Raw genomic sequence first — 26,771 nt, 5'->3', positions numbered from 1 at the left:
TGCGCACGTCGTGCCGAGAAAGGACGCAGCCTCGTAAACTGGCTCTGTGCATCACTTGGCCCACTGAGACGCTTGCGGATCACAAAGATGTGGCACCAAAGCAAAAAGACGGTCAAGAGGGTTAATCGGCTGTAGAATACCTTTTAGGAAAATGTGCCGCCAAACTTAAACACTTAGGGCCAGATTCCTATCTTGACAAAGTCACGAACATGTACGGCCCGCTTGTCAATCCAATGCTGGATGAGGGCCTCCCCATGCCTGTGGGTAGTAAGAGATATTTGACCAGACAGTACTCTTCCACTCTTGTCAGTGCAGGTTGGTGAAGTTAGAGGGAGTAAAAAAAACGATGGATTTTTGCTGCGCCACCCTCTGTTGGCCGTAATGCCGATTACACTTGATTGTTTAGACATGGTGGTCACCCATCTTAGCACAGTCCCGGCTAAAGACCCACTTGGCTTCTGAGATTTGATGATACCGGTCACATTTCGGGTGATTTGGTTATACCCTGACAATTGCATTGGCAACACAATAATGTTTTTTACCCAGGAAAAGCCTCATTTTCAGGAGGATCCTGCGATTGGTCAATCCCATTAGCATGTGGGAAGAAAGCGGAGACCCTGCAGAAAACCCATGCACACGAGGAGATAACAATTATAGCTCCCCACAGGTAGAAAGTTAAGAATCCACTGATATACCGTTATCCCCGAGCACCTAGCAGCCAGCCCCAAGCCTGCAGCATCAGCCTTACACTGGCGGTCGTCAATGCCAGAATTGACCAGGCTCGAGCCTGCTTGGTTTCTGAGATCTGGCACAATCTGGACCATTTGTGACGATTTGGTTGTAAGAATTCGTCCCATTGTAGATGACAGAATAATTGTTACAGTGTGTAAGAAAAATGGGTGGGAAGGAAGATTCCTGATCAAGTGACAGTTGAACTCTTTACCGTGTGCGCACTGACGCAGACACAAGCACACAGCAGGTCGGCCACCAGTGTCAGTGAGAGCTTGTTTTTTGGGCGGCTGCAGATCTTAAAATGAGATATTTCTGCAGGTGCTTTTGTAGAGGGAAATAAGTTACTGTGGCTGTTTTTTATTCATGTACTGTCCCATTGTTACCATCACAAGAACGAGCACTGCTCTGTTATTGTGTTGTGTACTCGTTTCACGAATTGGAGAAGTCACAAACGCACTGGCGAACTTGACGGGCTACGTGGTGGGTATCAATTTCAATCAATCCATCTTTATTTTGCGTGACGCTATGGTCCTCAATAAATTAGGCATCGGTGCATATTACAGCAGAACGGCAATGATACAGGGGCATAGAGCAACAAGAATTAAATCTCGACCTCGGCAGCTAACACCGCATCAGAGACCTGTGCATAAAATCCAGTGTTGCACTGTACTTCTATACTCCCACATTTGTTCTTCATGTCTTCCCCAACCCGAACTAACCAGTGTGATGAAGCATGGTCGAATAACCCCCGTGACCCACATGGCATGGGGAGACTCTCATCCAGCAGTGGATTGACACTGGGCAGTGCATACAAGCATACAACATGTATTTGTGTATACCAATGCAGAACTGTGCTGTATAACTAATCGTTGAAAAGTTATTAACGACCTTCCTGGTATGCAGGAGGTCGTGGGTTCGATCCTGACCCTGATGACTTTGGGTCCTTCGGTTTTTCCCTCCAAATTTCGAAACATGCGTTTAAGATTATTTGGTTGCATTAAATGTCCACGCGATGAGCCACTTTGTTGAGCTATCATTTGTGGCTAGGTCGCTTCTGACAAAGAGCTATATAGCTCAGTGGGCTTTACCTGGTAACATGAAAAAAAATAGTTTTAGTTTAATGATCATGGCATGAACAGCGTGGCGCTTCATCCCATTGCTCAGCAGCTGCCGCTAAAGATGCTGTCGCCTCTGGTTTCTTGCAGACGTCGTCATTGGGGCCTTCACGTCGGACGTGGCGGTGCTCTTCAGGTGAGATGGCGCCGCGACCCAACGCTGGCTGCTCTACATTACCACGTGATGACAAGCCACTTCATTGAGCTGTCATTTGTGGCCAAGTTGCTTCTTAAAAAGAGCTATATAGCTCAGTGGGCCTTGCCCCGCTAAAATAAAGAATAGTTTAGTTTTATGTGTATTTTTTTTGTGATTTGCTTACCTTTCCTATACTTTGCCCTCCTATCGTGTTTTTGTATGTTTGTTGTTGTAACGTACTGAGCCGCTCCTACTGGACATCTGTGAAAGAGCTTTATAGCTAATCTGATTCCTCCGGTATAAATCAATATTCCGATTCTGAAATGTGAAGTGCGTGACGCCGTCTCGGAGAGCACTGAGTGGCGAGCGATCGAGCGCCTACGCACGTGGTGTCCCGCAGGACGCGACCGGTGATCACGGTGGAGGCGTCGGTGGTGCTGCCGCGTTCCGTGAACATCACAGCGCCGCTGTGTGTGGACGGTGGACAGCCGACGCTCTGCCTCAACGTGAGCGTGTGCCTGCGCTTCCGCGGGCGTGCGGTCCCGGGCAAGATCGGTGAGGGCCTACTGCTCGCACGCGCGCACACGTGCGCGCGTGCGCACGTCTGTATGGGCGTGTTCATGCGTGTCTAGAGAGTGGTAGTATAGCAGTCCCGCTCACGGCCAACACCAGTGATGATTGTCTGAACCGGTCCTGGGCCTCCCCTAGGTCGACTCAGCTTCAAATGAGTACCTGGTACGATGTGTAAACATCAGCTCACGGGAGACAAAGTTGTATTGGCATAATGTTTGTCACACCAACCCCGAATACGCCATGCCGGCTTTCGTAGGTACTTTCTTACGGAACTGTCCCAACAGGCTGTATGTCGATACAGGGGGTGCGTGCGTGCTTGCGCACATTTAAATCTTGCTCTCTGACTTCAGAGCTCTTCTACAACCTGACGGCGGACGTGGCCAAGAAGGCCGGAGGTTCACGGATCATCCTGGGTCCGTACGCCGACGGCATCACGCAGGTGTCGGGCAAGGCCGACCTCGCATACGACAAGCAGCTCTGCCGCACGCAGCTTGCTTACATCAAGGTGAGGCCTGGGGCAGCACTAGACCACCACCACTGTGAGCCTGGGTTCGAATCAATGTCTCAAACGACGAGTCCCAGTGACCGGGGGGCAGTGGTGGAGGTGAAGCATCGTTTGAGTTCCACCCTCGAGTTCCCATTTCGCCAAGGGTAGCCACCTCTAACGTAAAACAGAACACGGACATATCATGGGAATAAACATATCTCGCAATTCTGGAATATAGAACTACACGTGTAAATACCCTGTCTTGAGTCGTGCAGTATTATGTACCTCACAAAACTGGGGCATTTAATGTCCTAGTTTATATTACCGAGCGCGTCTCCAGCTACCTCAGTCGCCAGCATCTGGAGACTTGGATTCTCAAAGCCACGTCTCTCGCAGCCTCGCTGTGAAACCTCGCAGGGTGAATTCATGGTGGGGTTGATTTAAAGGGAGGGGAGGTGGTTTTTTTCCTTCTGTGTGAAAAATTGGGATAAACATTCCATCCGTCGGGTTATTTATTTGATCCATGAAGCAAGGGGGATGGGTCTGCGAGAGTCTCCACTTGCACACCATGGCCGGGACAATCAACGACAACCTTGACTCCGCTTTCCCTAAATAAGCTGACAATTAGGTGAATTGGTACATGAAAATTGTAATTGAAGCAATGCTTGTAAAATGTTGATATGGCTTCTTTGGCATACTGCGTAGTACTGTCCGCAGACTTTACTATCCAGGAAAGCCTCACAGGAAAGTCTCAAGACACCACCTGAAGCGTACACACACAGATTACAATGTTCAGTCTCAAGTCTCTTGTTCAGGAGGGCCCTACTAAGTTTTCACAGTAGATGGAAATGTTACTGTCTGTGTAATCCCAAATGAGTAATTTGTTCACAGTATTTCAGCATTGGGATATTTGGCCAATACTACTTACATTGTGTGTTTGTTTATCTATATGTTGAAACCCGGAGAAAATCCATGAAGAACAGGGAGATAAACATACAAACTTCACGCAGAAAGATGTCCAAGTCGGGAATTGAACCGGACCCTTCTTGCTGTGAGGCAGCAGTGATATAACTGGACTACCCTGCCGCCCAGTGTTAAAATAAAAACTGAGTGGCAATAAACACAAATGTACAATAAGGTGCTTTTATCTTCTGTTTTAAATTATAACAGTGGTGTAAATTGTACTTTACTATGGCAGGGGTGAGTCAATCTATTGAACAATGATGGTTGACCTTTCACAAAACCACAAATTTAATCCACCCTCATTCAATCACTCGTCAGTGATTCGGAAATGGTTAATAATAATTTCACTTTTTATTTCTCCCAATTCTATTTTTTGGAAGAAAAAAAATATTCCACTGTCGCAGCAACGGTTTAAAAATAAATAACAACATATATTTTAAACGTTTACAACAACTTTATTGGGTCGTAGCCTTGCATGGATCTTTTTTTCGTGTCGGCAGTTTTGTCCTGCGAGGACTCGGTCTGCGGCGCGCGCCAGCGTCTGTCTGTCCGTCCGTCCGTTCGTCGTTTGCGCAGCAAGCACCCCCAGCAACCGTGGCCTCGCGCGGGGGCTCCAGCGTCACTCAGACGGCCCGGGGATATTTTCTCTCTCTCTCCGCTGCACTCGTGCAAGTGCGGGGATGTAAAACACGTGCTGCCTGATTATTGTTTTAGTAAATTTTCATCTTGTTATTTTGGTGGCCGCCACGGGGCCGCCCGGCCGCCGTACCACTCGAGGGCTTTGTTTGTGAGCCACGCAAAGTCACCGCGATGATTATTCTGCTTTGGTTGATGGTAAAGAAGATATAAACTAAACTATTTTTAATTTTACCGGTAAGGCCCACTGAGCTATATAGCTATTTTTTTCAGAAGGGACCTGGCCACAAATGATAGCTCAACGAAGTGGCTTATCATGTGGAAATTTCTAGCATCCAAATACTCTAAACGCGCATTTCTAAATGTGGAGGGAAAAACCGGAGGACCCGGAGAAAAATCCACACGACCATGGGGAGAGAGACACGCAAACTCCAAATATACAGGCGTCAGGGTCGGGATCGAATCCACTACCTCCTGAATACCAGGCGAGGTAGTCAACATCTCGCCACAGTGGCACCCCAGTTTGGAAATAGTTCGAAGTCACTTGGAAAGTTTCCATATTTGGTATTCATCAAGGGTGACGTATCCTATAAAATAGTGGACTCCAAAACATATTTATAGCACAGTTATTAAATATTTAAGAAAAAACATCCCAGGAGGGCGCTCTCTTTTCCCATTGATTAATTCTGTCGAGCTCCCCACGTCCACACCTCCAAATCACTTTTCCGATGTCTACACAATGTTCAACAACAAGACATTTGTTTTATTCAGACTTTTGAAATTTGTGTCCATGCCTGATCCAATGTCTGAAAACTGCGACTGCAGTGTGTGGGGTACAGATCCTCCTGGCTGATTAAATGCCCCATTACCACTTTGTTACGGAAATGCAATTTAGAGTAATTACTTAATGACCTAAACATAAACGTTTGACTCGCTCGGAGCGTTCATCCACATGAACTCTTGATTGCACGTTAGTTCTGTGCAGTAAGTGCTCTTTGGATATTGTAATATCATTTAACACAATTCTATATCATCGTGTCATTTACTTCTGCAGGAACACCTCTCTCTGAGTCTCAATGCTCTTTTTCAGGAGAATCCTACACCAGAATGTTTGGCCAATTCCTTTTTAAGACGTTTTTTGACACGTGGTCGGAAACAGGAGTCATCTGAAACAGTGGGTGAATTTATTTCATAGAGAGAAGAGTCAGTCATAGGCAGAGGAGAAGAGGAGGGTCTAGACCCTGGAATTGAACATAGGAAAGGGAGTCGGCAGCACGGGTGGCTGGGGAAAGGGAGTTCCAGACAATCAGAGCAGCACAGGAGAATGAGTGACCTGCCACTGAACGAAGGTTCACTGAGGGCTTCAGAAAAAAAGTCTTGGTTGCTGGAGCAGAGAGTGCATGGAAAGAAATAGAGTGAGATGAGAGGGGAGAGGTAGGAGGGCGTGTGCAGGTGAGTAGGGTGAGATCAGTGGGGAGATGCGGGCGGGGGTGAGTCCATTCTGGATGTTGACAATGGTGAGGTGCGACCTTAATTCTGGCAGCGTGCGTCTCTGCGCCTAGCACGCCGTGCGGGGTAGCGAGCGAACGCCTCGTCTGTCGGCAGAGCCACGTGCACGGGTGCGCAGTGCGACTCCGCAAACAACTACCGCTGACGCTCGCTCGCCAGATTACAAACAGCTTCTCCTCGACGTGTGGAAGTGTCGACCGCGTTTTATTTTTTAACCATCGTCTGCCTTGACGGACAAATGCAGAAACTTGATATGACGCGTCGGGCGCAGCGTGTGTCCCCGATGGCACGGCGGTGGCGAGATATCATCTGCCTTGCCTGGTATAGAGAAGGTCGTGGGATCGTTCCCGACCCCGCCGCCTGCTGTATATTTCGAGTTTTCATGCTCTCCTTTTGGTCGTGAGCGCCGCGTGCGTGGGTGCCACGTGCGTGGGCGCCACGTGTGTGGGCGCCGCGTGGGCTACGTCTCGGTGTCCGAGTGAGTCGGCCAGAGAACTATAATTCAACTTGGGTTTTTTTAAATCATTATTATTACTGAACGGAGTTATGGAAAACAAAGTTAATTGTTTTTTGTCTCGGTCGAAATTCACAATTGTTTATGCTCCAGTGAAAGCTTTATGAGCCTGTAGTTTTCTTCTTCACATTTTTGTAAATTCTGTGCATTTCTATCATGCGCCTATTACTGTTACGATTTTTTTCTCCAAACGAAGAGTTTTCAATAAAGTATTTATATTTTTCAGCACTGCATGACACATGTATGATGGTAATTATGCTAGCAGTGATTATTATGTCAATGGTAATAGCACTGATATTGATGATGATTATTGTGATGATTATTCTGATGATGATAAGCATAATGAATGTAGAGATCATGATAACAATAGTTATATCATTTATGAAGTAGTTCATAATGGTCATAACGACGATGATTATGATATCACGATGATGATGATGCTGCTGAATCCGCTTGCAACGTGGTAACGTGGCTCGCGGCACTGTGGGTTTTCATTCCGCCAGCGGGACATGAGGGACGTGATCTCGCCGCTGGCGTTTGAGGTGTCCTACTGGCTGGGCAAACACCACGTTGACGACGTGGGCGGCACCAACGGGCGGCCCAGATTCCCCTCGCTGGAGCCCATCCTGCGCTGGAACGACGGGCGTGGCAGCGTCGTGCGCAACAAGGTGCCGCGGGCAGGAGGGACCAAACAGCGACAAAAAACAGTGACTTCACTGAGCCTCGAGACTCTTTGTCAGGAGGGTCCTGCCAAGTTTTTGTAGTTAAGCGCAATGTTGCTTCTCTGTGTAATCCTAATAGTTCAGCGTTGGGATGTTTGGCCGAATCGAGGTCACATTGTATGGGGGTATCTTTAGCTATGGGAGGAAACCGGAGAACCTGGAGGCAACCCATGCAGGACAAGGGGAAAACCTACAAACTGCACATGCTCACACACACCCACATACTTACTCACACTGTCACTCACACTGCAGAAGACAGGGGAAGGGCATTCAAGATTCACGTCGAAAGGCACCCGAGTCAGGCATTGAACCCAGGCAAGAAGTACCCTGCAGGCTTGTCAAGAGACGCGGCATTTTTATTCGCCGTGCCAAGCGATCAATTTCGCGACAACTGCAATACACAGAGGCTGTGGTGATTGAAGCCCAACATGAGGCTTCAGTCCTGTGCAGCGGATTTGTGACGAAGCTGGTGGAGCAAACGCTGTGGGCACACACGAAATTGATTTTGCCAAGAGGAGGGTACTCTGCAAGCCCACTTTTGTGATCCCCGCAATGTAGGACCCTTTCAAAACCATTACTTTACCCTACATTGCGGGGATCACAAAAAAGATCTCCAAAATCTTGAATAAACACAAGATCCAGGTCCGTTTCAACACATTACATAAAATCCGTGATCTGGTTCCGTCTGTAAAAGATGTGAATCCGGACATACAGTACCCTGGTGTCTACAAACTAAGTTGCCTCTGTGGTAGTAGTTACATTGGAGAAACCAAACGCCATGTCTCGGACCGCATTCGTGAACACAAAGCAGACCTTAAACACGGTAGGACCAACACCTCGGCCATGGCAGATCACTGTTATAATTCAGTAGGCTCACATGACATTGACTTCTCCAAGACAGAGGTTCTTTGCAAGCCATCTGGCTACCATGAGAGATTTGTTCATGAGGCTATCCACATATACAAGCACAGAGACAATTTCAACCGAGAAGATGGATTCTATCTTAGCAGTCATTGGAAGGATTTGATAAACCATTTCAGGTCTTAATTGATTGTTCACGCTTACGGTGGCTTTCAGACAGCATACATTAATTTTTCATCTCCCCCCTACTCTTTTCAAAACATAGATGGACTCGTCCTTCTAAAAAAACTGCCAAATCGCTGCCCGTGGCGCTACCGTTTTTTAAAATTAATAAAAAAACACACTGGTTTTTTTTAAAATAAATAAATAAATGCGGCCCGCCGCTTCTTTCAAATGTTTCTTGCCGTTGTTTTTTTTCACACCTGATGATGACCGTTTGTGTTATGGTCGAAACGTCGTGAGAATTGTTTTGTTTTATATATATTATTATTTTATTATTTCCCTTCAACGTGACTTTACCGAAAGAGCTAAGAATACGTTGTGATATTGTTATTATTTGTATTTTATTATTTGTTCTATCTACTTGGCTTTACCGAAAGACCCAAAGAATATGAATTATTGCAGTCACGAAAGCTTTAAGTCAAGATTTAACGCAACACATTCTTAAAAAATAACACCGTGGTCTGAATATATATATAAACGGTTACGTTTCGGGTAATGACTGAAGAAGGGCCATTTCCCAAAACGTCACTTATCTATATTTGTTTTAAGTCACAGTGCTATTGACGAATCAAACGTGCGTGCAATTTTCCATTTCTCAAATATTTCCCGTGTGCACTCTCGCAGACCGTGTTCGAGAGGAATTGCTTCAACGAGGATTGCGCCACTGACATGAAGTTGGAGGCCAAGATGTTCAGCAAAAGGTGAGAGCCGTTGCGACTGTTGGCTTCTCTTTAGTAGCGAATAATGAACCACTCTTCCCCTCTGTGCATAGTGTTCAGTTTACTTATTCCCTGCTGCCTTGGAAAAACGTTATATCTGATGGGAGTGGTTCTCACGTGAACTTTATACGTGGAGGATATGAAAGATGGGTGTGGTTAATGCAATGTTACAAATAAAAAACTTACAACATTTTTATTTTACCAGGTAAGGCCCACTGAGCTATGTAGCTGTTTTTCAGAAGCGACCTGGCCACAAATGATAGCTCAACGAAATGGCTTATCATATGAAAATGTATTGCAGCCAAATACTCTAAACACATTTTTTTAAACGTGGAAGGAAAAACCAGAGGACCTGGAGAAAAATCCAAGCGCCCACGAGGAGAACATGCAAACTCCAAACATATAGGCGTCAGGTTCGGAATTGAACCCACGACCTCCTGTATACCAGGCGAGGTAGTTAACATCTCGCAATAATGGCCCCTAACTTGTCCAGATCTCCCTTTCGCATCACGAGTCAAAGCTCGCGGCTCCCGGCGCTGCTGCTGCTGCTGCTGCTCCTGAGCGGCAGTGAGTGCGCCATCCGCATTAAGCGCAAACTGGTAAAAAAAGTAATTTAACCAACCTATGTAAATGAGTTGTAATTTCCACCATGCCTACGGGAAAATCAGATGAACTCTCTTGAACCCTTCTCGTGCTACGCTTCAACAAAACATGTTTTGCATTGAGCGCATTTATTTCTCTCGACTTAGCGTGGTAAATTAATAAATGAATGCACGGCACGATGCCAATGGCGCGTTCCATCATAAATCTTTACCATTCGTTTGTTTGGTTTAAGAAAAAGCGGTGTTCTCGGTTGTACAAGGCCGGTGACTTTACCGCAGGTTTTCGCCGAGTTCTGTGCCAGCTGGCTCCAAACTCGCCTTTAAGCGCTCCGCGTGAATCCGCGGCTGATTATTTTGCCGTAGCAGCACATTTTTGGGGGTTTTTAGGTTCTATACTGGCAGATTCGAACAAAACTGCCATTTTCTTGGGAACTGCGAGCGTACTTCGCACACTCACCGTTCACCACGAGCGCATGCGGTGATCCGAGACTTTTTTTGCGTGAATGCAGCAGCTTCGGGTTTCGTCAGTAAGTCATTGGGAATGCACGCATGAGTGATGCGTGCGTGCATGGGCGATGCGCTCGTGGGCGATGCGCACGTGGGTGATGCACGCGAGCACGTGAACGCCCCAAGTGGGGTGAGCTGCGACGTGCGCAGGGCGGAGGGCGCGTGCCACTTGTGTCAGGCCTCCGGTGGGGTGGGAGACATCGGCGGGAGGTTGATTGCCACACCTGCGGCGGCTTTGCTAGTGTTCCGTGTTTGCAAACCCACATCGAAGACAATTTGTTTTAGAAGTCACGGTGTTGGCTTATTGTAGTTACTTCGGGGTTTGCGCTATTTATTTTTCCAGTATTTAGTTGGCAAATTTTTAGGGAAACCGCTGCGGCGAAATTAACTTTTTCTGTTGTAGATGTGTCCACTCCACAAACATAGCCGGGTAAACGGCCGGGGCCTGCAGGCCACATCGTTAGGTGCGATGCACATGCTCGCAGTGAGGCCCCACGTGGGTTTTGGGTGTGTTGGTGCACCACCCAGGCAGGCAAGGGAATTCGGCTTCACTAATTCGTGTGCGACACGCCACCCGGTTGTCCATGCGCTGCTGCGGTGGTTCCCAGCCTGTGGTCCGTGCACCACTGGAGCTCCTCGAGGCCATGGGAAGTTAACCACCGGATACAGTGCAGTTCACAATGTTTTATACAAAACACCACGTTTTTACCGCATGGTGGTCTGCAACATTTTCTGAAGGGCTCGGTGTTCCATGCATCAAGAGAGATCGCTGACTTAAGAACACTGAGCACCTTGTGAACATTAATCGCATGTGAGATGGGCTGAGCTGATTTGTGAAGCTGTGTTGTGGGCAGCAGAGGGGCGGTGCAGCATAACATATTGTTGTACTGTACTTCTATGCTCGCATTTCTATGCTCCCCGTCTTCGCCAACTCGTACTGACCATTGTGGTGATGACTGATCAAATAACCATGACCAATACACCGTGGGGAGGTCCCCGTCCAGCAATGTACTGGTAACAGGTTGTAAAATGATCTTTGTAATGGGGTGACTACCTCTAAACTTGCTGCCTGGTCCCACCTGGAACCGTGGGTGGGTTCCCTCGTCGGCGGGAACGGGAGAAAGACGCAGGCGCTGGTGGCAGGGCGATAATGCTGCGCTGGGACTTTCAGTGCCATCCAGACGGAAGAGCTGGTGATCGGGGATGGGCGTACGGTGTCACTGAACGTGACAGTGAGGAACGAGGGTGACGACGCTTACGACGCCACCACCACGCTCTCCTTCCCCAGCTCGCTCTTCTTCGTCAAGGTTTGGGAGCCGGTGAGTGAACCTATCGGAAAGTCAGTTCACCCACCAACTGTTCAGTAAGTCAATCGGTTCACCAATTATTTGCCGAATGAACAATCAAACATTGATCCATTCGTCAAGTCAATCACTCATCTTGACCTCGTGCCGCTAGACCCTCACAGACACGAGTTCATGTTTTACTTGTCAGTGTTTTACTTGTTAGTGTTTTACTTGTCAGTGTTTTCGATCATTCAATCAATAAACCAATGACTCAGCAACTAGGCAATACACTAATCATTCAATCATTCAAACAGTCAATTACCAAATCCTTCAACTAATCAATTACTATTTCAAGCAACTGACCAACTTGTCATGCTTTTAATTTACACATAATTCAATGAAACAACCAATTAATCATTCAGCCACTGTGAAGGAGACCGCCTGTGTCAGCCTGTGTCAGCCTGTGTCAGCCTGTGGCTGCCTGTGTCAGCCTGTGGCCGCCTGTGGCCGCCTGTGGCCGCCTGTGCCAGCCAGTGGCCGCCTGTGTCAGCCTGTGGCCGCTCCTGGTTCATGGAACAAACAAGGACTGGGCCCCAAACACTCGGGGAAAGGACAACTAGAAACACAATTTCCAGAAACCCAGACGAGTAGTATAAACAGTCAGGGGAAGTTAGTGAATTATTGTTCTTAATGAAATATATAATAATCTGCCACGATCTGCGCACATTGTTCAGTATCAGACCCCACCTCCAGTGGCTTGGCACACGCCACTCATCTTGACCTCGTGCCGCTAGACCGTCACAGACACGAGTTCGTGTTTTACTTGTCAGTGTTTTACTTGTTAGTGTTTTACTTGTTAGTGCTTTACTTGTTAGTGTTTTACTTGTTAGTGTTTTACTTGTCAGTGTTTTACTTGTTAGTGTTTTACTTGTCAGTGTTTTACTTGTTAGTGTTTTACTTGTTAGTGTTTTACTTGTTAGTGTTTTACTTGTTAGTGTTTTACTTGTTAGTGTTTTACTTGTTAGTGTTTCACTTGTTAGTGTTTCACTTGTTAGTGTTTTACTTGTCAGTGTTTTACTTGTCAGTGTTTTACTTGTTAGTGTTTTACTTGTCAGTGTTTTACTTGTTAGTGTTTTACTTGTTAGTGTTTTACTTGTCAGTGTTTTACTTGTTAGTGTTTTACTTGTCAGTGTTTTACTTGTTAGTGTTTTACTTGTCAGTGTTTTACTTGTCAGTGTTTTACTTGCCAGTGTTTTACTTGTTAGTGTTTTACTTGTTAGTGTTTTACTTGTTAGTGTTTTACTTGTCAGTGTTTTACTTGTCAGTGTTTTACTTGTCAGTGTTTTACTTGCCAGTGTTTTACTTGTTAGTGTTTTACTTGTTAGTGTTTTACTTGTTAGTGTTTTATTTGTCAGTGTTTTACTTGTCAGTGTTTACTTGTTAGTGTTTTACTTGTTAGTGTTTTACTTAGTTAGTATTTTACTTGTTAGTGTTTTACATGTTAGTGTTTTACTTGTCAGTGTTTTACTTGTTAGTGTTTACTTGTTAGTGTTTTACTTTTTTTGATTTAAAGCTTTCGTGACTGCAGTAATTCATATTCTTAGTTTTTTCGGTAAAGTCACGTTGAAGAGAAACAACAAAATAACAAAATATATATAAAACAATAAAAAAAAAATTCTCACGAGGTTTCGACCATAACTCAAACGGTCATCATCAGGTGTGTCGGTTTGCATAAATTTATTTTTAAAACGGCACATTTATTTATTTATAAAAAACGTTGGCGTCACGCGCAGCGATTGGCAGTTTGCCCAGGACTAGTCCATCTATTTTTTTGAAAAGAGGAGGGGGGAGACGAAATTTTTTATAATGTATGCTGTCTGAAAGCCACTGTAAGCGTGAACAATCAATCAAGAACTGAAATGATTTATCAAATCTTTCCAATGATTGCTAAGATAGAATCCATCTTCTCGGTTGAAATTGTCTCTGTGCTTGTATATGTGGATAGCCTCATGAACGAATCTCTCATGGAAGCCAGATGGCTTACAAAGAACCTCCGTCTTGGAAAAGTCAATGGCATGTGAGCCTACTGAATTAGAACAATGATATATATATTTTGTTATTTTGTTGTTTCTCTTCAACGTGACTTTACCGAAAAAACTAAGAATATATATAGTGTTTTACTTGTTAGTGTTTTACTTGTTAGTGTTTTACTTGTTAGTGTTTTACTTGTTAGTGTTTTACATGTTAGTGTTTTACTTGTCAGTGTTTTACTTGTCAGTGTTTTACTTGTTAGTGTTTTACCTGTTAGTGTTTTACTTGTTAGTGTTTACTTGTTAGTGTTTTACTTGTTAGTGTTTTACTTGTTAGTGTTTTACTTGTTAGTTTACTTGTTTGTGTTTTACTTGTCAGTGTTTTACTTGTTAGTGTTTTACTTGTTAGTGTTTTACTTGTTAGTGTTTTACTTATTAGTGTTTTACTTGTCACTGTTTTACTTGTCAGTGTTTTACTTGTTAGTGTTTTACTTGTTAGTTTACTTGTTAGTGTTTTAGTTGTTAGTGTTTTACTTGTTAGTGTTTTACTTGTTAGTGTTTTACTTGTCACTTTTTTACTTGTTAGTGTTTTACTTGTCAGTGTTTTACTTGTTAGTGTTTTACTTGTCAGTGTTTTACTTGTCAGTGTTTTACTTGCCAGTGTTTTACTTGTTAGTGTTTTACTTGTTAGTGTTTTACTTGTTAGTGTTTTACTTGTCAGTGTTTTACTTGTCAGTGTTTTACTTGTCAGTGTTTTACTTGCCAGTGTTTTACTTGTTAGTGTTTTACTTGTTAGTGTGTTACTTGTTAGTGTTTTATTTGTCAGTGTTTTACTTGTCAGTGTTTACTTGTTAGTGTTTTACTTGTTAGTGTTTTACTTAGTTAGTATTTTACTTGTTAGTGTTTTACATGTTAGTGTTTTACTTGTCAGTGTTTTACTTGTTAGTGTTTACTTGTTAGTGTTTTACTTTTTTTGATTTAAAGCTTTCGTGACTGCAGTAATTCATATTCTTAGTTTTTTCGGTAAAGTCACGTTGAAGAGAAACAACAAAATAACAAAATATATATAAAACAATAAAAAAAAAATTCTCACGAGGTTTCGACCATAACTCAAACGGTCATCATCAGGTGTGTCGGTTTGCATAAATTTATTTTTAAAACGGCACATTTATTTATTTATAAAAAACGTTGGCGTCACGCGCAGCGATTGGCAGTTTGCCCAGGACTAGTCCATCTATTTTTTTGAAAAGAGGAGGGGGGAGACGAAATTTTTTATAATGTATGCTGTCTGAAAGCCACTGTAAGCGTGAACAATCAATCAAGAACTGAAATGATTTATCAAATCTTTCCAATGATTGCTAAGATAGAATCCATCTTCTCGGTTGAAATTGTCTCTGTGCTTGTATATGTGGATAGCCTCATGAACGAATCTCTCATGGAAGCCAGATGGCTTACAAAGAACCTCCGTCTTGGAAAAGTCAATGGCATGTGAGCCTACTGAATTAGAACAATGATATATATATTTTGTTATTTTGTTGTTTCTCTTCAACGTGACTTTACCGAAAAAACTAAGAATATATATAGTGTTTTACTTGTTAGTGTTTTACTTGTTAGTGTTTTACTTGTTAGTGTTTTACTTGTTAGTGTTTTACATGTTAGTGTTTTACTTGTCAGTGTTTTACTTGTCAGTGTTTTACTTGTTAGTGTTTTACCTGTTAGTGTTTTACTTGTTAGTGTTTACTTGTTAGTGTTTTACTTGTTAGTGTTTTACTTGTTAGTGTTTTACTTGTTAGTTTACTTGTTTGTGTTTTACTTGTCAGTGTTTTACTTGTTAGTGTTTTACTTGTTAGTGTTTTACTTGTTAGTGTTTTACTTATTAGTGTTTTACTTGTCACTGTTTTACTTGTCAGTGTTTTACTTGTTAGTGTTTTACTTGTTAGTTTACTTGTTAGTGTTTTAGTTGTTAGTGTTTTACTTGTTAGTGTTTTACTTGTTAGTGTTTTACTTGTCACTTTTTTACTTGTTAGTGTTTTACTTGTTAGTGTTTTACTTGTTAGTGTTTTACTTGTTAGTGTTTTACTTGTTAGTGTTTTACTTGTTAGTGTTTTACTTGTCAGTGTTTTACTTGTTAGTGTTTTACCTGTTAGTGTTTTACTTGTTAGTGTTTTACTTGTTAGTGTTTTACTTGTTAGTGTTTTACTTGTCACTGTTTTACTTGTTAGTGTTTTACTTGTTAGTTTACTTGTTTGTGTTTTGCCTGTTAGTGTTTTACTTGTTAGTGTTTTACTTGTCAGTGTTTTACTTGTTAGTGTTTTACCTGTTAGTGTTTTACTTGTTAGTGTTTTACTTGCCAGTGTTTTACTTGTTAGTGTTTTACCTGTCAGTGTTTTACTTGTCAGTGTTTTACTTGTTAGTGTTTTACTTGTTAGTGTTTTACTTGTCAGTGTTTTACTTGTCAGTGTTTTACTTGTCAGTGTTTTACTTGTTAGTGTTTTACTTGTTAGTGTTTTACTTGTTAGTGTTTTACTTGTCACTGTTTTACTTGTCACTGTTTTACTTTAAATTTCGATGTAAAGCTTTCGTGACTGCAATGATTCATCTTCTTTGGTTCTTTCGGTAAAGTCACGTAGAATGATAATAAAATAATATATTGATAAAATAACACAATAATATTCTCACGACGTTTCGGCCACAACACAAGCGGCCTTCATCAGGTGAAGGGGGCTTTGTGTTCGCGGATGCGGTCCGAGATATGTCTTTTGGTTTCTCCAATGTAGCTACTACCACAGAGGCGCTTTAGTTTGTAAACGCCCGGGTACTGTATGTCTGGAACAGCATCTTTTACAGATGGAACTAAATCACGGATTTTATGTACTGTGTTGAATTGGACCTGGATCTTGTGTTTGTTCAGGATTTTGGAGATCTTTTTAGTGACCCCTGCAATGTAGGGTAAGGTGATGGTTTTGAGTGGCTCCACAAGAGGATCCTTCTTCATGACTGGAGTGATGGCTTTGCGGATTGTGTAGTCGGAGTAGCCATTAGCCCTGAGAGCCTGGTGTACGTGCTTGAGTTCACTGGTAATGTGTTCCTGGTCGGAAATGCATTGGGCTCTATGGTATAGAGTCTTGATGAGGGAGTTCTTCTGGGATGGATGGTGGTGGGAATCCGGTTTCAAGTAAGCATCTGCATGGGTAGCTTTCCTGTAAACAGAGTGGCTCATTGAACCATCATGTCTTCTTTTAATTAAGACATCCAAAAAGGGTAGTTTGCCATCTTTTTCGACCTCCATGGTAAATCTGATGGCTGGGTGTATGGAATTGATGTGGTCGCGGAATTGGTCTAGAGCAGGCTGGCCATGTGGCCAGATGACAAAGGTGTCATCAACGTACCTCTTCCATAAGGTCGGGCGTAGAGTGGCAGTCTGGATGGCGTCAGTTTCAAATTTTCCCATGAATACATTGGCTACAACCGGAGATAGGGGGGAGCCCATTGGGGTGCCCTCAGTTTGTTTGTAGAAAGTTCCATTCCAGGTGAAGTAAGTGTTGGTTAAGCAATGTCTCACCAGGGGGGGTACATCAGTATGCAGTCCTTGATGAACCAGGTCTTCAACGATAGCGATGGTGTCAGGTACCGGGACTTTGGTGAACAAGGACACCACATCAAAACTGACAAGCAGGTCGTTTATGGACAGGGAAATGCCTTTGATTGTCGATACCAGGTGAGTAGAATTTAGTACCGCAGAGGTGGTTTTTCCAGTGAAAGGTCGCAGTATATCAGCAAGAAAACGTGCCAGTTTGTAGGTGGGGGAGCTGATAGTAGAGACGATGGGACGAAGGGGTGTATCTTCTTTGTGTATCTTTGGAAGGTCATATAATCTTGGTGGTCTGGCAGCAGAGGGCTTCAACGAGAACTGTTTGAACTCATCAATTAATGCTGTTGAATCAGAGATGATTTTGTTCGTTTTGGTGACCAGGCTGTTGGTGGGATCTCTTTTTATTTTTGTGTAGCTGCCATCGTTGAGTAGTTCTTGAATTTTGTTGTTATATTCTGTTTTGTCCATGATGACAGTGGCATTGCCTTTGTCGGCTGAGAGGACGACAATATCATCCCTATTTTTTTAATTGAGATAATTCAAAACGTCCGTCTTTGCTGATGTTGCTGGGTGGCAACTTAGCGTTTTTGAGGGTTGCAGCGATTTCAGATCTTGCTACGTCTGCAGAGATGTGACTCAAGCCCTTGAGTGCAACGTCGACATGGGCAATGATATCATTAACCGGGAAGTGTCTCGGTGTGACAGCAAAGTTTAGACCTTTAGCTAAAACGGATTTCAGACCATCAGAAATGGAACTGTTACTGCGATTAATTACGACTTTGTTGACGTCTATCTTTTCGGTGTGTGGATCCGATTTTTTGCTGGAGAGGTGATTGAATTTGGAAATCAAATTGTCCCTACATTTGTTCGACATAGTGGCAGCCGAAGAGGTAGTCATATTGTCTACATGTTCCCAATCCGATGTAGACATTGTTGCTGTCAATTTTAAGTGTGATTTGTAGAGTGTCTTGTCTAACTGATCGAGTTCGGTGCGTGTAAGTCTGATTTTTTCCGAGATAAGAGCGAAGCTAGTTCTAGCTAGAATTCGTTTTGCATTGAGAGAAGTTGCAACAGCAGAGGTTAGTGTAAATGCGGTTGGTATTACCTTAGAGTCGCGGCATCTCTTCAGAAAGGTGAGAGACTCGATTAGTTGAGCCTTCTTATCCCGAAGTCTGTTGAATGCTCTTAAGGATGTGTGGAATCCCTCCCCGTAGAGGCGGTTAAATTTCGATTTAAAGCTTTCGTGACTGCAATGATTCATCTTCTTTGGTTCTTTCGGTAAAGTCACGTAGAATGATAATAAAATAATAAATTGATAAAAGGAAATAACACAATAATATTCTCACGACGTTTCGGCCACAACACAAGCGGCCTTCATCAGGTGAAGGGGACGAGACTGTCTGGTAGGACAGCGCTGGAGTGAAAGAGCCACGTTCAGATACGGCCTTTAAGCTGTGTGAGAGGAACAAAGCGCCTTGACAAAGGAATTAGCATATAATTTAGCATTGAAATGGCTGAATGATTAGCTTGTGACTGGTCACAGAAATAGCTATGTTAAAAGTTAAAGCATACACACCCGCAGAGGCACCCATTGTTAAAGGAATTAGAATAGAATTTAGCATTGAAATAGCTAAGTTAAGGCATACACATCCGCAGAGGCACCCCTTGACAATGGAATTAGCATAGAATTTAGCATTGAGATAGCTGAGTGATTAGCTTGTACCTGCTGCAGAAATAGAGCTTGTACCTGCTGCAGAAATAGCTACGTTAAAGTCAGAGCATACACATTCACCGAGGCCCTTAGTACAAATCAAACAGGAGAATTTAGCATTGAAATAACTAGGCGAATCCAGCATTGAAACAACTGAGTGATTAGCTAGTGACTGGTCACAGAAATTACTACACATCTGAGCTATTCACAGTACTATATAGTGAACCAATAAAAACTAAAATATAAATTATCTTCATGTTATCAATAAACTCTATATTCTCCAATCAGCTAAGCTACCAACAATAAGTCGTTATATATCACAATGCTATATGGCGAAAAAATGGGTGGATTCTTACCCTCAAATTTCAGCACCACGGATAGCTACGGGCACCGTTCAGACGGACGAGTTCGTCCATGGTCGGAACAGAGGAGGGGGAGAGAGACAGCTGCGAGGCCCTAGTATGCTCCATGTTGTAAAACTATACCATTAACCGTGGTGTGAGAGGTATTAAGAGGCAATGCTGGCGAAAGAGCTGCGGTCTGAAGGTCATCGTAAAAATACAATTAATTAAGAACAGAAATGATTTAAAACATCTTTCCAGTGGTTACTAAGCCTGAATCCATCTTCTCGGTTGAAATTGTCTCTGTGCTTGTATATGTGAATGGCCTCATGAACGAATCTCTCATGGTAGTCGGTTGGTTTGCAAAGAACCTCCGTCTTCGAGAAGTCAATGTCATGTGAGCCCACTGAATTATAACAGTGATCTGCCACGGCAGAGGAGTTCGCCCTACCGTGTTTCAAGTCTGCTTTGTGTTCGCGGATGCGGTCCGAGATATGTCTTTTGGTTTCTCCAATGTAGCTACTACCACAGAGGCGCTTTAGTTTGTAAACGCCCGGGTACTGTATGTCTGGAACAGCATCTTTTACAGATGGAACTAAATCACGGATTTTATGTACTGTGTTGAATCGGACCTGGATCTTGTGTTTGTTCAGGATTTTGGAGATCTTTTTAGTGACCCCTGCAATGTAGGGTAAGGTGATGGTTTTGAGTGGCTCCACAAGAGGATCCTTCTTCATGACTGGAGTGATGGCTTTGCGGATTGTGTAGTCGGAGTAGCCATTAGCCCTGAGAGCCTGGTGTACGTGCTTGAGTTCACTGGTAATGTGTTCCTGGTCGGAAATGCATTGGGCTCTATGGTATAGAGTCTTGATGAGGGAGTTCTTCTGGGATGGATGGTGGTGGGAATCCGGTTTCAAGTAAGCATCTGTATGGGTAGCTTTCCTGTAAACAGAGTGGCTCATTGAACCATCATGTCTTCTTTTAATTAAGACATCCAAAAAGGGTAGTTTGCCATCTTTTTCGACCTCCATGGTAAATCTGATGGCTGGGTGTATGGAATTGATGTGGTCGCGGAATTGGTCTAGAGCAGGCTGGCCATGTGGCCAGATGACAAAGGTGTCATCAACGTACCTCTTCCATAAGGTCGGGCGTAGAGTGGCAGTCTGGATGGCGTCAGTTTCAAATTTTTCCATGAATACGTTGGCTACAACCGGAGATAGGGGGGAGCCCATTGGGGTGCCCTCAGTTTGTTTGTAGAAAGTTCCATTCCAGGTGAAGTAAGTGTTGGTTAAGCAATGTCTCACCAGGGGGGGTACATCAGTATGCAGTCCTTGATGAACCAGGTCTTCAATGATAGCGATGGTGTCAGGTACCGGGACTTTGGTGAACAAGGACACCACATCAAAACTGACAAGCAGGTCGTTTAGGGACAGGGAAATGCCTTTGATTGTCGATACCAGGTGAGTAGAATTTAGTACCGCAGAGGTGGTTTTTCCAGTGAAAGGTCGCAGTATATCAGCAAGAAAACGTGCCAGTTTGTAGGTGGGGGAGCTGATAGTAGAGACGATGGGACGAAGGGGTGTATCTTCTTTGTGTATCTTTGGAAGGCCATATAATCTTGGTGGTCTGGCAGCAGAGGGCTTCAACGAGAACTGTTTGAACTCATCAATTAATGCTGTTGAATCAGAGATGATTTTGTTCGTTTTGGTGACCAGGCTGTTGGTGGGATCTCTTTTTATTTTTGTGTAGCTGCCATCGTTGAGTAGTTCTTGAATTTTGTTGTTATATTCTGTTTTGTCCATGATGACAGTGGCATTGCCTTTGTCGGCTGAGAGGACGACAATATCATCCCTATTTTTTTAATTGAGATAATTCAAAACGTCCGTCTTTGCTGATGTTGCTGGGTGGCAACTTAGCGTTTTTGAGGGTTGCAGCGATTTCAGATCTTGCTACGTCTGCAGAGATGTGACTCAAGCCCTTGAGTGCAACGTCGACATGGGCAATGATATCATTAACCGGGAAGTGTCTCGGTGTGACAGCAAAGTTTAGACCTTTAGCTAAAACGGATTTCAGACCATCAGAAATGGAACTGTTACTGCGATTAATTACGACTTTGTTGACGTCTATCTTTTCGGTGTGTGGATCCGATTTTTTGCTGGAGAGGTGATTGAATTTGGAAATCAAATTGTCCCTACATTTGTTCGACATAGTGGCAGCCGAAGAGGTAGTCATATTGTCTACATGTTCCCAATCCGATGTAGACATTGTTGCTGTCAATTTTAAGTGTGATTTGTAGAGTGTCTTGTCTAACTGATCGAGTTCGGTGCGTGTAAGTCTGATTTTTTCCGAGATAAGAGCGAAGCTAGTTCTAGCTAGAATTCGTTTTGCATTGAGAGAAGTTGCAACAGCAGAGGTTAGTGTAAATGCGGTTGGTATTACCTTAGAGTTGCGGCATCTCTTCAGAAAGATGAGAGACTCGATTAGTTGAGCCTTCTTATCCCGAAGTCTGTTGAATGCTCTTAAGGATGTGTGGAATCCCTCCCCGTAGAGGCGGTTAAATTTCGATTTAAAGCTTTCGTGACTGCAATGATTCATCTTCTTTGGTTCTTTCGGTAAAGTCACGTAGAATGATAATAAAATAATAAATTGATAAAATGAAATAACACAATAATATTCTCACGACGTTTCGGCCACAACACAAGCGGCCTTCATCAGGTGAAGGGGACGAGACTGTCTGGTAGGACAGCGCTGGAGTGAAAGAGCCACGTTCAGATACGGCCTTTAAGCTGTGTGAGAGGAACAAAGCGCCTTGACAAAGGAATTAGCATATAATTTAGCATTGAAATGGCTGAATGATTAGCTTGTGACTGGTCACAGAAATAGCTATGTTAAAAGTTAAAGCATACACACCCGCAGAGGCACCCATTGTTAAAGGAATTAGAATAGAATTTAGCATTGAAATAGCTAAGTTAAGGCATGCACATCCGCAGAGGCACCCCTTGACAATGGAATTAGCATAGAATTTAGCATTGAGATAGCTGAGTGATTAGCTTGTACCTGCTGCAGAAATAGAGCTTGTACCTGCTGCAGAAATAGCTACGTTAAAGTCAGAGCATACACATTCACCGAGGCCCTTAGTACAAATCAAACATGAGAATTTAGCATTGAAATAACTAGGCGAATCCAGCATTGAAACAACTGAGTGATTAGCTAGTGACTGGTCACAGAAATTACTACACATCTGAGCTATTCACAGTACTATATAGTGAACCAATAAAAACTAAAATATAAATTATCTTCATGTTATCAATAAACTCTATATTCTCCAATCAGCTAAGCTACCAACAATAAGTCGTTATATATAACAATGCTATATGGCGAAAAAATGGGTGGATTCTTACCCTCAAATTTCAGCACCATGGATAGCTACGGGCCCCGTTCAGACGGACGAGTTCGTCCATGGTCGGAACAGAGGAGGGGGAGAGAGACAGCTGCGAGGCCCTAGTATGCTCCATGTTGTAAAACTATACCATTAACCGTGGTGTGAGAGGTATTAAGAGGCAATGCTGGCGAAAGAGCTGCGGTCTGAAGGTCATCGTAAAAATACAATTAATTAAGAACAGAAATGATTTAAAACATCTTTCCAGTGGTTACTAAGCCTGAATCCATCTTCTCGGTTGAAATTGTCTCTGTGCTTGTATATGTGAATGGCCTCATGAACGAATCTCTCATGGTAGCCGGTTGGTTTTACTTACTTGTTAGTGTTTTACTTGTCAGTGTTTTACTTGTTAGTGTTTTACTTGTTAGTGTTTTACTTGTTAGTGTTTTACTTGTTAGTTTACTTGTTAGTGTTTTACCTGTTAGTGTTTTACTTGTTAGTGTTTTACTTGTCAGTGTTTTGCTTGTTAGTGTTTTACTTGTTAGTGTTTTACTTGTTAGTGTTTTACTTGTCAGTGTTTTACTTGTCAGTGTTTACTTGTTAGTGTTTTACTTGTTAGTGTTTTACTTGTTAGTGTTTTACTTGTTAGTGTTTTACTTGTTAGTGTTTTACTTGTCAGTGTTTTACTTGTTAGTGTTTTACTTGCTAGTTTACTTGTTAGTGTTTTACTTGTTAGTGTTTTACTTGTTAGTGTTTTACTTGTTAGTGTTTTACTTGTTAGTGTTTTACTTGTCAGTGTTTTACTTGTCAGTGTTTTTTCTTGTCAGTGTTTTACTTGTTAGTGTTTTACTTGTTAGTGTTTTACTTGTTAGTGTTTTACTTGTCAGTGTTTTACTTGTTAGTGTTTTAATTGTTAGTGTTTTACTTGTTAGTGTTTTACTTGTTAGTGTTTTACTTGTCAGTGTTTTACTTGTCAGTGTTTACTTGTTAGTGTTTACTTGTTAGTGTTTTACTTGTTAGTGTTTTACTTGTTAGTTTACTTGTTAGTGTTTTACTTGTTAGTGTTTTACTTGTTAGTGTTTTTCTTGTTAGTGTTTTACTTGTTAGTGTTTTACTTGTTAGTGTTTTACTTGTTAGTGTTTTACTTGTCAGTGTTTTACTTGTTAGTTTACTTGTTAGTGTTTTACTTGTTAGTGTTTTACTTGTTAGTGTTTTACTTGTTAGTGTTTTACTTGTTAGTATTTTACTTGTTAGTGTTTTACTTGTCAGTGTTTTACTTGTTAGTGTTTTACCTGTTAGTATTTTACTTGTTAGTGTTTTACTTGTTAGTGTTTTATCTTGTTAGTATTTTAATTGTTAGTGTTTTACTTGTTAGTGTGTTACTTGTTAGTGTTTTACTTGTTAGTGTTTTACTTGTTAGTGTTTTACTTGGTAGTGTTTTACTTGGTAGTGTTTTACTTGTTAGTGTTTTACTTGGTAGTGTTTTACTTGGTAGTGTTTTACTTGTTAGTTTACTGGTCAGTGTTTTACTTGTCAGTGTTTACTTGTTAGTGTTTTACTTGTTAGTGTTTTACTTGTTAGTGTTTTACTTGTTAGTGTTTTACTTGTCAGTATTTTACTTGTTAGTGTTTTACTTGTTAGTGTTTTACTTGTCAGTGTTTTACTTGTTAGTGTTTTACTTGTTAGTTTACTTGTTAGTGTTTTACTTGTTAGTGTTTTACTTGTTAGTGTTTTACTTGTTAGTGTTTTACTTGTTAGTGTTTTACTTGTCAGTGTTTTACTTGTTAGTGTTTTACCTGTTAGTGTTTTACTTGTTAGTGTTTTACTTGTTAGTGTTTTACTTGGTAGTGTTTTACTTGTTAGTGTTTTACTTGGTAGTGTTTTACTTGTTAGTGTTTTACTTGTTAGTGTTTTACTTGTTAGTGTTTTACTTGTTAGTGTTTTACTTGGTAGTGTTTTACTTGTTAGTTTACTGGTTAGTGTTTTACTTGTCAGTGTTTTACTTGTCAGTGTTTACTTGTTAGTGTTTTACTTGGTAGTGTTTTACTTGTTAGTTTACTGGTTAGTGTTTTACTTGTCAGTGTTTTACTTGTCAGTGTTTACTTGTTAGTGTTGTATGTCGGGAATCACATCTTTTGCAGACGGAACCAGATCACGGATTTTATGTAATGTGTTGAAACGGACCTGGATCTTGTGTTTATTCAGGATTTTGGAGATCTTTTTTGTGATCCCAGCAATGTAGGGTAAAGTGATGGTTTTGAAAGGCTCCTCAAGAGGGTTCTTCTTCATGGTTTGAGTGATAGCTTTGCGGATTGTATAGTCGGAGTAACCATTAGCCCTAAGAGCTTGGTGTACGTGCTTGAGTTCACTGCTTATGTGTTCCTGGTCGGATATGCATTGGGCTCTATGATACAGAGTCTTGATGAGAGAATTCTTCTGTGATGGATGGTGGTGGGAATCCGGTTTCAGATAAGCATCCGTATGGGTAGCTTTCCTGTAGACAGAGTGGCTCATTGAACCATCAGGTCTCTTTTTAATTAGGACATCCAAAAAAGGTATCTTGCCATCTATTTCGACTTCCATGGTAAATCTGATGGCTGGGTGTATGGAATTGATGTGGTCGAAGAATTGGTCTAGAGCAGGCCGGCCATGTGGCCAGATGACAAAAGTGTCGTCCACGTACCTCTTCCATAAGGTTGGGCGCAGAGTGGCAGTCTGGATGGCGTCAGTCTCAAATTTCTCCATGAAAATGTTAGCTATAACTGGAGAAAGGGGGGAGCCCATTGGGGTGCCCTCAGTTTGTTTGTAGAAAGTTACATTCCAAGTGAAGTATGTATTGGTTAAACAGTGTCTCACCAGGGGGGGTACCTCAGTGTTTAGTCCTTGATGAACCAAGTCTTCAATGATTGCAATGGTGTCAGGTACAGGAACCTTGGTGAATAAGGAAACTACATCAAAACTGACAAGCAGGTCGTCTGGGGACAGGGAAATACCCTTGATTGTCGATACCAGGTGAGTAGAATTTTGTACCGCAGAGGTGGTCTTTCCAGTGAAAGGACGCAGGATTTCAGACAAAAAACGAGCTAGTTTGTAGGTGGGGGAGCTGATAGTAGAGACTATGGGACGAAGAGGTGTATCTACTTTATGTATTTTTGGTAAGCCGTATAATCTTGGTGGCCTGGCAGCAGAAGGTTTCAACGAAAACTGTTTAGATTGATCAATTAATGCGGTTGAATCAGAAATTATTTTGTTGGTTTGTGTGACGAGGCTGTTGGTGGGATCTCTTTTTATTTTTGTATAACTACCATCGTCGAGTAATTCTTTAATTTTGTTGTTGTATTCTATTTTATCCATGATGACAGTAGCATTGCCTTTGTCAGCTGAGAGGACTACAATATCATTCCTCTTTTTTAATTTATATAATTCAAAACGCTCATCTTTGCTGAGGTTGCTAGCTGGCATCTTAGCATTTTTGAGGGTTGCAGCGATTTCAGATCTTGCTACGTCTGCAGCGATGTGACCCAGGCCCCTGAGAGCAACGTCTACTTGGGCAATTATATCATTAACTGGTATGTGTTTAGGTGTGACTGCAAAGTTTAGACCTTTAGCTAAAACGGATTTCAGACCATCGGAAATAGAACTGTTACTGCGATTAATTACGACTTTATTAACGTCTAACTTTTTGGTGTGTGGGTCCGGTCTTTTGTTGAAGAGGAGGTTAAATTTGGAAATCAGGTTTTCCTTACATTTGGTCGACATAGTAACAGCTGAAGAGGCAGTCATATTGTCTACATGTTCCCAATCCGATGTGGTCATTATTGCCGTCAATGATAAGTGTGATTTGTAGAGTGTCTTGTCTAACTGATCTAGTTCTGTGCGTATAAGTTTGATTTTTTCTGAGATAAGAGCTAAGCTAGTTTTGAAAAGAATTCGTTTCGCATTAGAAGAAGTTACAGCAGCAGAGGTTAGTGTAAATGCGGTTGGTATTACCTTAGAGTTGCGGCATCTCTTCAGAAAGATGAGAGACTCGATTAGTTGAGCCTTCTTATCCCGAAGTCTGTTGAATGCTCTTAAGGATGTGTGGAATCCCTCCCCGTAGAGGCGGTTAAATTTCGATTTAAAGCTTTCGTGACT

The 26,771-nt window shown here is 42.4% G+C and overlaps 1 protein-coding gene across 1 annotated transcript in view; it reads left to right on the top strand.

Annotated features, from left to right (window-relative positions):
* The window catches only part of ITGA9 (integrin subunit alpha 9), an 83,812-nt gene that overhangs the window by 29,166 nt on the left and 27,875 nt on the right, over nt 1-26,771 (top strand). The window contains exons 13-18 of the mRNA XM_032965788.2: nt 1,938-1,983; nt 2,384-2,538; nt 2,907-3,061; nt 7,169-7,333; nt 9,095-9,171; nt 11,470-11,617. Coding sequence (XP_032821679.2) covers nt 1,938-1,983; nt 2,384-2,538; nt 2,907-3,061; nt 7,169-7,333; nt 9,095-9,171; nt 11,470-11,617 — 746 coding nt within the window. The remainder of the gene's footprint in view (nt 1-1,937; nt 1,984-2,383; nt 2,539-2,906; nt 3,062-7,168; nt 7,334-9,094; nt 9,172-11,469; nt 11,618-26,771) is intronic.

This window comes from Petromyzon marinus, chromosome 34, assembly GCF_048934315.1.
Source record: "Petromyzon marinus isolate PM22_M1 ecotype Great Lakes invasive population chromosome 34, UKy_Petmar_22M1.pri1.0, whole genome shotgun sequence".
NCBI lineage: Eukaryota > Metazoa > Chordata > Hyperoartia > Petromyzontiformes > Petromyzontidae > Petromyzon > Petromyzon marinus.
Note: the sequence above shows the minus strand (reverse complement) of the source record. Positions and strands in the feature narration are given on the sequence as shown.